This window comes from Pagrus major, chromosome 18 (assembly GCF_040436345.1).
Source record: "Pagrus major chromosome 18, Pma_NU_1.0".
Lineage (NCBI taxonomy): Eukaryota > Metazoa > Chordata > Actinopteri > Spariformes > Sparidae > Pagrus > Pagrus major.
The window spans coordinates 32,304,066-32,317,309 of NC_133232.1; the positions used below are offsets into that span (position 1 = coordinate 32,304,066).

General features: G+C 38.7%; 3 protein-coding genes across 3 annotated transcripts; 2 read left to right on the forward strand and 1 right to left on the reverse strand.

Annotated features, from left to right (window-relative positions):
* The first annotated feature begins 556 nt into the window (after positions 1-556).
* timm8a (translocase of inner mitochondrial membrane 8 homolog A (yeast)) lies at positions 557-4,084 on the forward strand. The gene is made up of 2 exons (XM_073486861.1): positions 557-774; positions 3,443-4,084. Exons 1-2 carry the CDS (start codon positions 664-666, stop codon positions 3,602-3,604), a joined length of 273 nt encoding a protein of 90 aa, XP_073342962.1. The 5' UTR covers positions 557-663; the 3' UTR covers positions 3,605-4,084.
* On the reverse strand, positions 4,085-9,708 carry LOC141013225 (magnesium transporter NIPA2). Its single transcript, XM_073486860.1, has 6 exons — positions 9,651-9,708; positions 9,235-9,367; positions 8,127-8,183; positions 7,737-7,827; positions 6,143-6,303; positions 4,085-6,022 (listed from the first exon to the last, which is right to left on the reverse strand). The coding sequence occupies exons 2-6, from the start codon at positions 9,365-9,367 to the stop codon at positions 5,388-5,390; spliced, it is 1,077 nt and encodes a 358-aa protein (XP_073342961.1). The 5' UTR covers positions 9,651-9,708; the 3' UTR covers positions 4,085-5,387.
* A 132-nt stretch (positions 9,709-9,840) lies between these two features.
* On the forward strand, positions 9,841-12,413 carry mars2 (methionyl-tRNA synthetase 2, mitochondrial). Its single transcript, XM_073486859.1, has 3 exons — positions 9,841-10,418; positions 10,612-10,946; positions 11,176-12,413. The coding sequence occupies exons 1-3, from the start codon at positions 10,136-10,138 to the stop codon at positions 12,352-12,354; spliced, it is 1,797 nt and encodes a 598-aa protein (XP_073342960.1). The 5' UTR covers positions 9,841-10,135; the 3' UTR covers positions 12,355-12,413.
* The last annotated feature ends 831 nt before the right edge of the window (positions 12,414-13,244 follow it).

The following is a 13,244-nucleotide window of genomic DNA, read 5'->3' on the forward strand; positions in this document are numbered from 1 at the left end:
ATTGGTAGTAGATTTATTTGTTCAGTTAAAGAATCAACTTTTTTTTTAAATAAACTTTATTTCAAACAGCTTACAGTAACAGAGGAACAGAGTTGAAAAACACAATGAAAAGCAAAGTTAAAAAGAAGAAGAAGCCAGAAAAATAGAATCAAACCACCAAAATAAAAATGTGAGTTCATGACAATAAATTCATTTAAAAACCTTAAAACAGTCATTGTTTTGATAGCTTTTTTTTTGTTTTGTAGAAATCATTGACATGTATATTTCAATGTCCTTCATTAATACAGAGAATTTAGGGGGGATTAATAAGGAAAAATGCATGTTGCCACTTTAATCATAACGACAAAATAAGATATTTATACAGTTAAAAGCAAAATTTGAGAGAATGTTGTTAACAATAAATTATTAACATCTTTCCACAGCTCATATAAGTTGGCTGTAACAGACAGAAAGGCCAATTTCAACATATGTAATATTTTATTGATACACTCAGGCTGATGTATGATGACGTGTGTGTGTCGTCAGAAGAACGCGCTCTGTGATTGGTCGGGCTACTTCCTGTTTCCTGTCATCCATCCATACCACACGTGAAGGTCAGCAATAGAGCCGTCAGGCTTTACGAAATACAAAAATATTGCTCTTACGACCTCGTTTTAGCGAAACATGGACGGCCAGGGAGCGACAGCCGACCCTCAGCTTCAGCAGTTCATCGAAGTGGAGACTCAAAAACAAAGGTTTCAGCAGCTGGTGCATCAGATGACTGAGGTTTGCTGGGTAAGTGCAGCTTTAAGCTAGCAGTGGAGCCCTGCAGTGTGCTTGTTATAGTTATACTGTAGCTAGCTCGCCTCACACTGACGAAAACAAGCTGCATAGTCTTATTTTACATGGTGTGGTCAAATAACAATGCACACAGGTTAACATTTAGCACCACGTCTGGACTGTTAGCAACAGGACTCGGTATGGATTTGGTCACATAATGTTCCTGAGGCAATGATGACAAACGTTTTTTCTTGTTTTTTTTTTTTTTTACAAGCCGCAGGTTTTATTTTCAGTTGTCTGTGTGGTCCTACAGATGTCCTCTCTCTGTCTGGAACGATTAATTGATAGCGGAACCATTGTTAAAGTTGTTTCCCCTGGACTGCAAAGGCCGCTACACCAGCCCGCTGTATCTAGCGCTGCGGACAAGAAGAGCAACGCGTTGCATCAGTGTGGAAAAATGGGATTTAAATGTTGGTTTCGTCCACGTCAAACATTTTATTGCACTGTACAGAAAGTAGACACATGTGAGATGACGAAAATGCCTCTGAGGAGGCAGCCTGCTGCCGTAAAACGACTTTAAAACCAAGTTTTAACTTCCCTCTCTACTGTTGCCAGTTGTGACCTGATGACGACACAACTTAGACTGCTGAGGTCACAGCTGGGCCACGCGCATAACCACCACGATGACGTTATTTCAAAGTGTCGCATGTAATTAGTCTAAAATGTTTGTTTGATGCTTTCATATCTAATTAATAACAACACTGTCACTCATGTTAGTTTGGTATGGAAGCCTATTTCCCCCAGGTAAGACAAAAATGACAACCAAGTTTGATGAAAATGGTAATCCATGGTAAATCAAAATTCTGAGAGAAAAAAGTCAAAGAATTATGAGTAAATAAAGTTAAAATTATGAGATTCAAAAGTTAAAATTATGAGATAAAAAAGTTAAAATTATGAGTTTTAAAAAAATCTAAATTATGAGTTAAAAAGTCAAAATTATGAGTTAAAAAGTCAAAATTATGAGTTAAAAAAGTCAAAATTACGAGAGAAAAAAGTCAAAATTACGAGAGAAAAAAGTCAAAATTATGAGTTAAAAAAGTCAAAATTACGAGAGAAAAAAGTCAAAATTACGAGAGAAAAAAGTCAAAATTATGAGTTAAAAAAGTCAAAATTATGAGTTAAAAAGTCAAAATTATAAGAGAAAAAAAGTCAAAATTATGAGAGGAAAAAAGTCAAAATTATGAGTTAAAAAAGTCAAAATTATAAGAGAAAAAAAGTCAAAATTATGAGTTAAAAAAAGTCAAAATTATGAGAAAAAAAGTCAAAATTATGAGAGGAAAAAAGTCAAAATTATGAGAGAGAAGGTCAAAATTATGAGTTAAAAAAAGTCAAAATTATGAGAGGAAAAAAGTCAAAATTATGAGAGAGAAGGTCAAAATTATGAGTTAAAAAAAGTCAAAATTATGAGTTAAAAAAGTCAAGATTATGAGTTAAAAAAGTCAAATTATGAGTTTAAAAAAGTCAAAATTGAGTTAAAAAAGTCAAAATTATGAGTTAAAAAAGTCAAAATTATGAGAGGAAAAAAGTCAAAATTATGAGTTAAAAAAAGTCAAAATTATGAGTTAAAAAAAGTCAAAATTGAGTTAAAAAAGTCAAAATTATGAGTTAAAAAAGTCAAAATTATTAGTTAAAAAAGTCAAAATTACGAGAGAAAAAAGTCAAAATTATGAGAGAAAAAAAGTCAAAATTATGAGTTAAAAAAAGTCAAGATTATGAGTTAAAAAAAGTCAAAATTGAGTTAAAAAAGTCAAAATTATGAGTTAAAAAAGTCAAAATTATGAGTTAAAAAAAGTCAAAATTACGAGAGAAAAAAGTCAAAATTATGAGTTGAAAAAAGTCAAAATTATGAGTTAGAAAAGTCAAAATTGAGTTAAAAAAAGTCAAAATTGAGTTAAAAAAGTCAAAATTATGAGTTAAAAAAAGTCAAAATTATGAGTTAAAAAAAGTCAAAATTGAGTTAAAAAAGTCAAAATTATGAGTTAAAAAAAGTCAAAATTATGAGTTAAAAAAAGTCAAAATTATGAGTTAAAAAAGTCAAAATTATAAGAGAAAAAAGTCAAAATTATGAGAGGAAAAAAGTCAAAATTATGAGAGGAAAAAAGTCAAAATTATGAGTTAACAAAAGTCAAAATTATGAGAGAAAAAAGTCAAAATTATGAGTTTAAAAAAGTCAAAATTATGAGAGAAAAAAAGTCAAAATTATGAGTTAAAAAAAGTCTAAATTATGAGAGGAAAAAAGTCAAAATTATGAGAGAAAAAAGTCAAAATTATGAGTTTATTATGAGCAGTAAGTCTGAGATGTCGCTCTGAGGTAGATGTCAAAGACACTAGCAAAGCAACTTGCTCCATTGAATAAGCCCAGCAAAGACAACAGGTCGGTCGGACCATTGTGTTTTAGCATTTGTCTTTGAATTTTATAGCTGAGGCTCCGAGTGACCAAAGGAAACAGGAAAACTTTGCAGTTGTCACATATCTCCTTCACCTCCAGTTGTCTACCCTGATGCGGCTGTTCTATAACGTCCATTTTATCACACTTTGAACCAACGAGCTCTCGCGCTAGATGTGGGGTACTACTTGTATAATCCGTTGCAGTTCACCTAAATTGTTCTGTTTTTGTCTTCAGGAGAAATGTATGGATAAACCCGGGCCGAAGCTGGACTCAAGGACAGAAATGTGCTTCGTTAACTGTGTGGAGCGATTTATTGACACCAGCCAATTCATCCTGAACAGACTGGAACAGACTCAGAGGAGCAGGGGCTCATTCTCTGAGACCATGTCAGACTGAAAACTGTCACTGAAAGAACTGATGAGACACATGCACTCAGCCCCGGGTCTGTGAGGAAGCTGTTTGGTCCTGACAGCTGACCGTGTGTTGCTGAACAGTCCCTTCAACTGGAAAAAGGAACATCATTAAGTGTTACTTTTGATACAAGTGCCTGAGATTACCACCATGTATGGACTCATGCAGAAGTCTAGGGTTTTATTCGTCCTCCACTTATCAGGTTATGAGTGTTGCAAAGATTGTGGTTTGTTGTTTGAAGCAACTTTCTGTTTTTGTTTGTCAAATCATGAAATTCTAAGTCAGTTCAGTGTTCAGACGTGTGGGAGGCTGCAGGAAGATGGAGGCACCTGGGATGTTCAGCTCGACAGCGAACGAAGACTTCACCACTACACTCTGCTGTAATTTAAGAGAACTAACAATGTTTTGACAGAAGAGACACGAGGTTCTGGACTGTACATATGCAATAAACAAAATGCCAAATAATCCTGTTGAAAAAGTTTTAATCAGCGTTATCAAACTCACAAAAAGTAACAGTTACATTCGAGATATGTTACAGGTTTGGCACATGAATTAATTTATACAGGAAAAGAACATTCTTTGGTGCAGTTTATGTATAATGTTGAGGTATTACAGGAACAGGAATTATTCAAACTGGTTCTTCAACAACAGATGATTGAAATGTATTCAGGGCAATCACGTTTCTATCTTAAAGGTGCAATATGTAAGAATTTTAGTTGAAATCATTCAAAAAATTTACTAAAATCATCAACAGAATATGAAGAAACCTTAGTTTTGAGGTTGTGATGTCTATGTATTGTGTTGCAGATAAATCTACTGAAGATAGCATGCTAACACGCTAGCAACAACATTCCTGTGCTAGCGGTGTAAACACCAACACTCTTCTGGTGCCGAGTTCGGTCTGGACCACTAGATGCACGGCTAATCGAGCTAACACGTAGCTACATTTGGCGGTTGCTCTGGTGATATGCTGCCCCATTTGTTTTGAGCATGAATCAACAGGTGGCCTATTCTGACATATGGCACCTTTATCACTGGCTGTAAAGTTTTACATTTGTACAATATCTAAGGTTAAAAAGTGCAAAACTATAAATATAGTTATTTTCAGCAACAGAAGGCACCACCTTAATAAATTCAACGTTAAATAATTGTTTTGTACACAGCAGTGCAACTGACATTCACATTGATATAAATTATACTGCAGATCATTGTTCTGGGCTGCAACTAACAATCATTTTCATTGTCTATTAATCTGTTAATTATTTCTTGATTAATTGTTTGGTCTATAAAAATGTCAGAAAATGATTAAAAAATGTAAATCAGTGTCTCCCAAAGCCCAAGATGATGTCCTCAAATGTCTTCCTTTATCATCAACCCCAGAATATTCACTTAACTGTCATAGGGGAGCAAAGAAACCAGAAAAAAAAGACATTTAAGAAGCTGGAATCATAGTATTTTGACTTTTGTTTTCTTAAAAAATAAACTCAATTATCATTAAAAAGGTTATGAAAATATTAATCATTGCAGCTCTAATTCTGTCCTGTATCTTTCTGGACCAAAGCAAAAAGATATGGATGTAACATCATGTACAACCAGGAACGTACCTTTAAATAAAATCCAATGTGCTTATAAGAACATTGTGCTCACGTTAGGCAGCTCCAGTGCAAACTGTATTGTGTAAGAGAGACTTGAAATTTTATTAAAGCTGTGATATGCATTAAAGCTTCAGAATTGCATTAGCAATTTTTCAAAAGACTTTTGGTCCTCCTTATGGGGCTCTCTGGTGCGTACCCCAGCCCCCGTTTGAGCACCCTTCTCTGGGTAGCTTCGTCTCATCCTGTGCTTGCGTTTCGTGGCTGGGAAGAGCCACGTAAGGCTGTTGCCCCCATGGAAAGCCCTGAGGACCCTTCCTCAGGTAGAGTGGAAGGGAATCCCAGCTGAATGTGATGTCCTTGAAGGCATGGAGGAGGAAGATCCCCAGAATGATAGTGAGGAATCCGCTAATTGTTCCCACTACTCCGTCAGTGGTCATACTCAACCATTCCTTGAAGAGGATGGCTGAGCAGGCCATGACGGAGGTGGTGAAGAAGACGTAGTAGATGGGAGTGACTATGGAGGTGTTAAAGATGTCGAGGGCTTTGTTCAGGTAGCTGATTTGAACGCTGACGCAAATTACCAGGCAGATGACTAACGACCAGAAGAGGGGTTCCCTCAGCACTGCTGTCCCAGCAAACAGCTCCTTAATGCCAATGCCCAGGCCCTTGACACAAGACACAGAGAGGGAGCCAATCACAGAGCAGATCAGGATGTAGACCAGCACATTCTTCTGTCCAAACCGCGGAGCCACAGCAAAGATAAGAACCAGGCTGCTCCCCACAACGCACACAGCAAACACAATGAAACCTAGCGGGAGCATTCAAGAAGGAGTTAGTACCCTGAAAAAAAAAACATCCAGCCCTTTTCACAGCATTGTTAATCATATCGCAATCACACTGACGAGGGGCTGGTCTGTGATCTCTCTACCTGGGTCTTTGAGCTTCTCAGCCATGGCGCTGAGAGAAGCAACCTCCTCTTCCTGCGGGGCGTGGATCACCATCACTGTGGAGCCCAGGACGCACAGCAGGCAACCAACTTTCCCGTGTACATTCAGCCTCTCATTCAGGAAGTAGGAGGAGAGCACGGCACTGAAACAAATGACGCAGATGCTGACAGTTAACACAAACAGTATACTATGCACACAACAAAACCACTACACATTAAAATGATAAGTTTGGTGATTCTATTTTAGGTGGGTCATAAGCTACTAACGAACCACTGACTGGTCACAAGACTGAAACTGCAATATTTGATTTTGTTTTGGCCACTTGGGGGCAGCAGAAACAAATTGTGAACATTGATCAATGATCAGCTTTAACAGCTCCACTGTGTAGGATGTTGGTGCTGGTGTGTAAATAATATTGACAGAAAACAAGTAATATATTCATAATTATTTTTTCATTAGCGTATACTTGCTTGAATCTTAAAATTGTTGCGTTTTTGTTGTCTTTATTGTGCTCTTCAAATCTACTATGGAAGCAACCTCTGGCTCTAGAGAGGCTGTTTAATGTTTTTTTTTTTAGGACCTTTAAGATGACATGGTGAACTTGTTAGCAAACTTATTATCATAATTTACATATCTAGCAGTTAATGAGCAACATTATCATTCGTTCGGACTTGTGTTTCTGGCCACCTTTTAGTGTAAGTTAAAAAACTTCACTAAATGCTCCACTGTGTCTGTCCACAGTTTGGTTCAGAGCAGGAAGTGTACAAAAAATCTGCTTGCCGCAGCTGAAGATAACTTTATATGGGCAGTAAGACTGAACCAAAACAGCGAAGTCAAGAGCCAGAAAGATAAACAATGAGCTGGAGCTCCCGACAAAGGACTCAGGTCATAATTCTCTGTAGGTTCATCTCTAAGAGTGACTCCTCTTGTTTTTTTCATTTCTACATACAATATCAATTACGTCTAGGAAAACAAATGTTTTTATTTCTCGTAAAAAAAAAAAAAAAAACTAAAAAAAAACTGAATGCTTTTAAATCTTTTAGGCTAATAAAAAATCTTTTAAATGAAAATATTTGAGGAGGAAAAAAAACCACTCTTTTGTTGAGTTTCTCACCAGACTCGTCAAAAGTAACACCCCTTTAGCTGAATATACGCAAGCCAAAATGGTTGTGAACCTCTGCTCCTATAAGTATTACGTCACCAGATGGTGAACATGGGATCATCTCAAAATAAGCTACCACTGCCAGTGTTCATGGTAATGAATGAAAATGTCACCCAGTGCAACAATGTGGCTCAATCATGTGTTTTTAATGTTTTTTGGACAACAACAGAGGTCTAGAACGCAGAGGAATAAGCTATATTAGTCTCTCGCTATACAGACAATAGTTGTTAGAGGGACCAATTCATATCTCATTTAGTTTTTTTCTTTACTGACAATAAAAGTATTATAGAATATCACCAGACTTACATACTGAGAAGGTTAAGAGTATCTGTATCACACTAAGCAAATGTCTGACAAGTTGTGATAACATCTGTGGTATGAAAACCTGCTGAACAAAAGACAAAGACAATTACCTTACAAGTACACTCAATGCTCCAAGAGGAGTCACCAGTGTGGCCGGCGCAAATGCATACGCGGCGAAGTTAGCGGCCTCTCCGGTTCCCACTAGAATATGAACATGAATTGCATCTGGTTAAAATGTAGAAATATTATTTTCTTCCAACCCACGTGTGCAAATGTGCTCTTTAGAGGAATGTGCACGTCAAAGATAATGGTGTGGGTTCTGCTTCAACGTCACCGGCAAACATACCAAACCCACAAGAGCTTTGTTTCAACCAAGAAAAACAAAGACCACAATGTTTCTGGGGCATGGCCGGCAAGCAGTGTTGCCAAGTGGGAAAAAAAACAAACAGCTCACCATGACACCCGTTTTTCAGAATCGAGTCTGTAAATCAATCACTTACTTGAAATGAGTCCTGCCCACCACAGCCATTCCTTCAGGTAAGCATACCCCCCCTGACCTGTGAGATACAGACAGAAATGAGTAGATGTCATAGCTGTTACGTGTTTCTCATTTAAAATAATTCCTATTAGGGTGATTAGCTTCTTTCACCAGGAACTACACTGCATTTATCTGACAGCGATATTAAGTAGTAACTTTACAAGTAAACATTTTACATACAAAACAATATGATGTATTTTTTACATTCAATTCTACATAAAGACAACAATATATTAAGTTGACCAGCGACAACAGTAAACGGTTGCTTGCGCAGTAATAATCCAGTAATATAATATGATATAATAATATAATGATAAAGCTGCAATGATTAGTCAACAAATCGATTAGTAGATTAATGGAAAATCAATCAAAAGTACACAGATGTCATACTTGAGTAAAAGTAAAGATATCGTGTTAAGTAAATTAATTAATCAAGGAGTATGTCTAGATTTGGAAAGTGTCATCAGATGACTTTTGTTGTGAATTGGCGCTATACAAATAAAGATTGAGTAATTGATTAAAATATTACTTTGGTAAAAGTGAAAATCACCTGTACGAATATTACCTAAAATATCTGATATTAAATGTAGATAAGTATCAAAAGTTCAAGTAAAAGTAAATTATACACATATTTACATGTATGTTTATAATGTATACTATAAGATGATCCAATATTCAGCATTTTTCCAATTTTCAGAATCAGGGTTATCAAAATTATCAAATAAATGTAGAGGAGTAAAAAGTAGTAATATTTTCCTCCAAACATCCAAAATGTAGTGGTGTTGAAGTATAAAGTAGGAAGTACAAGTACCTCAAGATTGCATTTAAGTACAATACATGAGCAAATTTACTTACATAATCTAGATCCAGCTTCTTTTGTTCCTACGTGACATCGAACTCAACACCAATATTCACAATAGTAATCAATTATTAAAATAATGTCAGGTTCAGTTAGTATGACACTGACAGAGGCTGTTCTGTTAGTAGTTTCACTTTTGATACTCTGAGTAAAATATCTTATTTTAAAAGATCTTAAAAGATGAATTAAGTTTAAAGTTACTGATCGGTACCTGCTCTTGTCGACCCCTTGCCGGCCAATCGCAGGAGGCCTTTCTTCTTCAGGATGAAACTGGCGCCGATGAAAGCGCTGGAGCTCACCGCCAGAGACAGACCGATGTAGAAGTCCGTACGGTTCACTTCCATCTGAATCAAACACAAAATCTCCTTCTCACGAAAACAAAAAAACCCCAAAAAACACTATATTTCTGTTTCAGTTGAACTTTTCAGGAGTCGAGCAACGGTCGCCCCATGTTACCGTCACATGACAGGGTGACTCGACTCGGACGAGGCTGAAACGAGCCGTGTCAGACGGCTACAAGTGGCAGCAGACGACAGGTAGCGACGCCTTTAGCTTAGCTTGTGTTTAATTAAGTTTAAAATGCGATTTAAAAGCCGCTTCGCGATAAAGTTTGGGAAATGTTTTTACCTCCGCTGTCACGTCGACCCCATTCGTCGACGTTAGCTGACTTGATGGGAGTGGTGCGTCCGATTGGCTGGTGACGGCGCGGTACTTCCGGGGGAGTTGCCTAGGAGACGGAGAGAGTCCTCGCATTCTGATTGGCGGTTGGTGTTCGGTGCTTGGTTTTGATTGGACGTGGAGTCATTGTTGTTTTGTAGAAACCGGAAGGAGCGCTAACCTTGACGTGCGAGTGGTAAAACACATGCGCTGCTCGTTGAGGGGGAAAAAAAAGGCTTGACATTTAATAATTCCTGCCAATTTCATGGAGCACATTCACAAGGACAACTCTAATGTCTTCCAGTCATTCTCCGGTAGTGGTTGAATGGTTCCGCGTAAATGTTTTTTGTGCTTAAACTCCGTCTTTTAAGCTAGCTAAATGTGTGGCTAGCACGTACTTTACCAAGTAAATACTGCACTCCCTGGAGTAGTTTAATATCGCCTGCTATCCAGTCATGAGGACCCCTTTTCTGCTCATCACCAGAAGCTGTAATGCTGTTCACAGTCTGAAACAGAGCCATTTTTTATCACCGGTTTCAGCTCTCGAGAGACATCAGAGAATCGTGTTTAGACACTCGAGCACACATTCCTGCAAAGACGACAGGAACTACTACATAACCACTCCCATCTTCTATGTGAACGCTTCTCCTCATTTAGGACACTTGTATTCAGCTGTGATAGCTGACTGCTTTCACAGGTACAAGCTACTTCAGGGCTTCAACTCAAAGTTTGCGACAGGTAAATCCTCCGTTGACCAACATATACTTGTGTGTATAATCATTCTTGCCATTGTGAAGACCTGATCTTGAGCTTTGGGAAATTTTGATGTGCACTGTCTTCAGATTTTCATGAAATTTCATTGTCTAAAAGATAAATCGATTTATTAAGCAAATAACACAAAAAAAATACACCCTGTTATCTTGTCTTTCAGGTACTGACGAACATGGCTTGAAGATCCAGCAAGCTGCAGACATTGCAGGAAAAGATCCCCTGACCTTCTGCACTGATGTGTCAGAGAGATTCAAACATCTCTTCAGCAGCTGCAACGTATCGTACACAGACTACATCAGAACCACCGAGCACAGACACTGTGAGGCGGTGAAGCATTTCTGGTCAGTGCTCTGGAACAAAGGGCTCATCTACAAGGGGAGTTATGAAGGCTGGTACTCGACACAAGATGAAAGCTTCCTCACGCCGTCGCAGGTGGGAGATGCTTTGGACTCATCGGGGAAGGAGATCAAGGTATCGCTGGAGAGCGGACACAAGGTAAGAGCAAAATTGGGATCATAGCAGGTGTGTGTATTAAGTGGATATGAATGAGTGTATACTTTAAAGGAGCACTCCATTCATTTTACACATCAACATCAGTTTGTGTTATGGATAGTACTTCTCAACTATAAAAAGCAGTTATTTAATGTCTGTTTGAGTGTGGAGGAGCTTTCGTAAGTTTTAATCCATCAACAATACTTCTTGTGTTCTTTCCATTATTTTGCAGGTGGAGTGGATGAAAGAGGAGAATTACATGTTCCGTCTGTCTGCATTTCGGTCTCAGCTGCTCGACTGGCTCAGAGGAAACCCCCGGGCCATACAGCCCGAGCGTTTCCACCAGGCTGTTCTCCAGTGGCTGCAGGAGGACCTTCCTGACCTCTCCGTCTCCCGCCAGAGAAGCCGCCTTCAGTGGGGCATCCCAGTCCCGGGTGACGCTGAACAAACCATCTATGTTTGGCTAGACGCTCTGGTGAACTACCTCACAGTCACCGGCTATCCAGATAAACACGACCGGTGGTGGAACGTGGCCCACCACATTGTAGGAAAGGACATCTTAAAGTTTCATGCCATCTACTGGCCGTCGTTTCTCCTCGGGGCCGGACTGCCGCTGCCACAGACGATACATGTGCACTCTCACTGGACAGTAGGGGGGAAGAAGATGTCTAAAAGTTTGGGGAATGTGGTGGATCCTCTTGAACGCTCACAGACATTCACAACTGATGGAATGAGGTACTTTCTTCTGCGTCAGGGTGTCCCAGACTCAGATTGCGATTACACAGACGACAAAGTTATCAAGCTGCTCAACACAGAGCTCGCAGACTCTCTGGGTGGTCTCCTAAACCGCTGCACAGCTCCAGCTCTTAACCCAGCTCAGGTGTACCCCTCTTTCTGCCCCAAGTCCTTCCCACGTGAACAGGGTGGCAGGGCTGTGGTCGAAGACTACCACATGTTGGATGCTGTGAAACATCTCCCTGCTGTGGTGGCGCAGCACTATGAGAGCATGCATGTGTACAAAGCTCTGGAGGCCATCAGTGCCTGTGTGAGGCAAACCAACGGGTTTGTTCAGCGCCACACACCTTGGAAGCTGGACAGGAGGGACAGCAAAGACCAGCGCTGGCTAGACACCATCATCCATGTCTCCCTTGAATGCCTCAGGATTTATGGCACACTACTACAGCCAGTAGTGCCAGAGATATCTAACAAGCTGCTGTCCAGACTGGGGGTGCAACAAGGCAGAAGGAGGTGGGCTGATGTGAACTTCCTGCCAAGGTATCAGGGAATGGACTGTCCCTTTGAAGGCAGAGCGCTGGGATCGGACTCGGGGGTGCTTTTTAGTCGTTTGGAGAGTCAGAATGTAGATCAACAAAAAACAAAGAAAACCAAAAAGGCAGCAAAACTGAAATGAGGAATTGTTTTATGTTTGCCGTAACTGATTCAGTCTATCAATAAATGGATAAAACTCTATCTTCTGTGAAGTGTACATCATCTTCAGGGTGGGACGACTTGTATCTTTAACAGTCTTATTACTGAGTTAGAATTTGGTAATTTGACATATAAAGACTTTTTTTACAGTGGACATTTTGACTTGTCATAGCAGATAAAGCCCAGGTGGAGTTGAGGGCTGCCACTAACAATTATTTTAATTGCCGAATAATAATAGATTATTTCTTGGTCTACAAAATGTCAGAAAATTGTGTTCCACAAAGATGACGTGTTATTTTTTTTTTCCACAATCCAAAGATATTCAGTTTACTGTCATAGGAAAGTAAAGAGACCAGGAGATATTCACATTTAAGAAGCTTGAATCAAAGTATTTTTACCTTTTTCTCTTACAAAATTACTCAAAACAACACGATTGGTCGATTCATCGTTTCAGCACTAGTGGAGTTAATACTGTCAATGATGACTCAATTTAATTCAAGTATTTCTGAAGCAAGATGGTGAGCGAGCATGCAAATGTCTCACTGACACGTCGAACTGAAATGCTGCCATTATTTTTTTTTATTGCACCTGTTTTTTCATACTGTGGCATGTCAAACTGTCTGCTGTGAAAAAAAAAAAGATTATTCCAAACGTAACTTCACCGAATGTCAAACTGAACAGAAGTCTAACAAGGACAAATAAGTGAGGAAAAACCTGTATAGGAGAACAGGCTGTTATCTTGTTTTAAATTTAATAGACATACATTTCATGAAGTGAAGTGCAACACAGTGGATTTGTTGCTATAAAATAAAATGCTGGAAGGAGACACATCTTGACATTAGCACTGTAAAGGACATCCAATTACCAATAGGC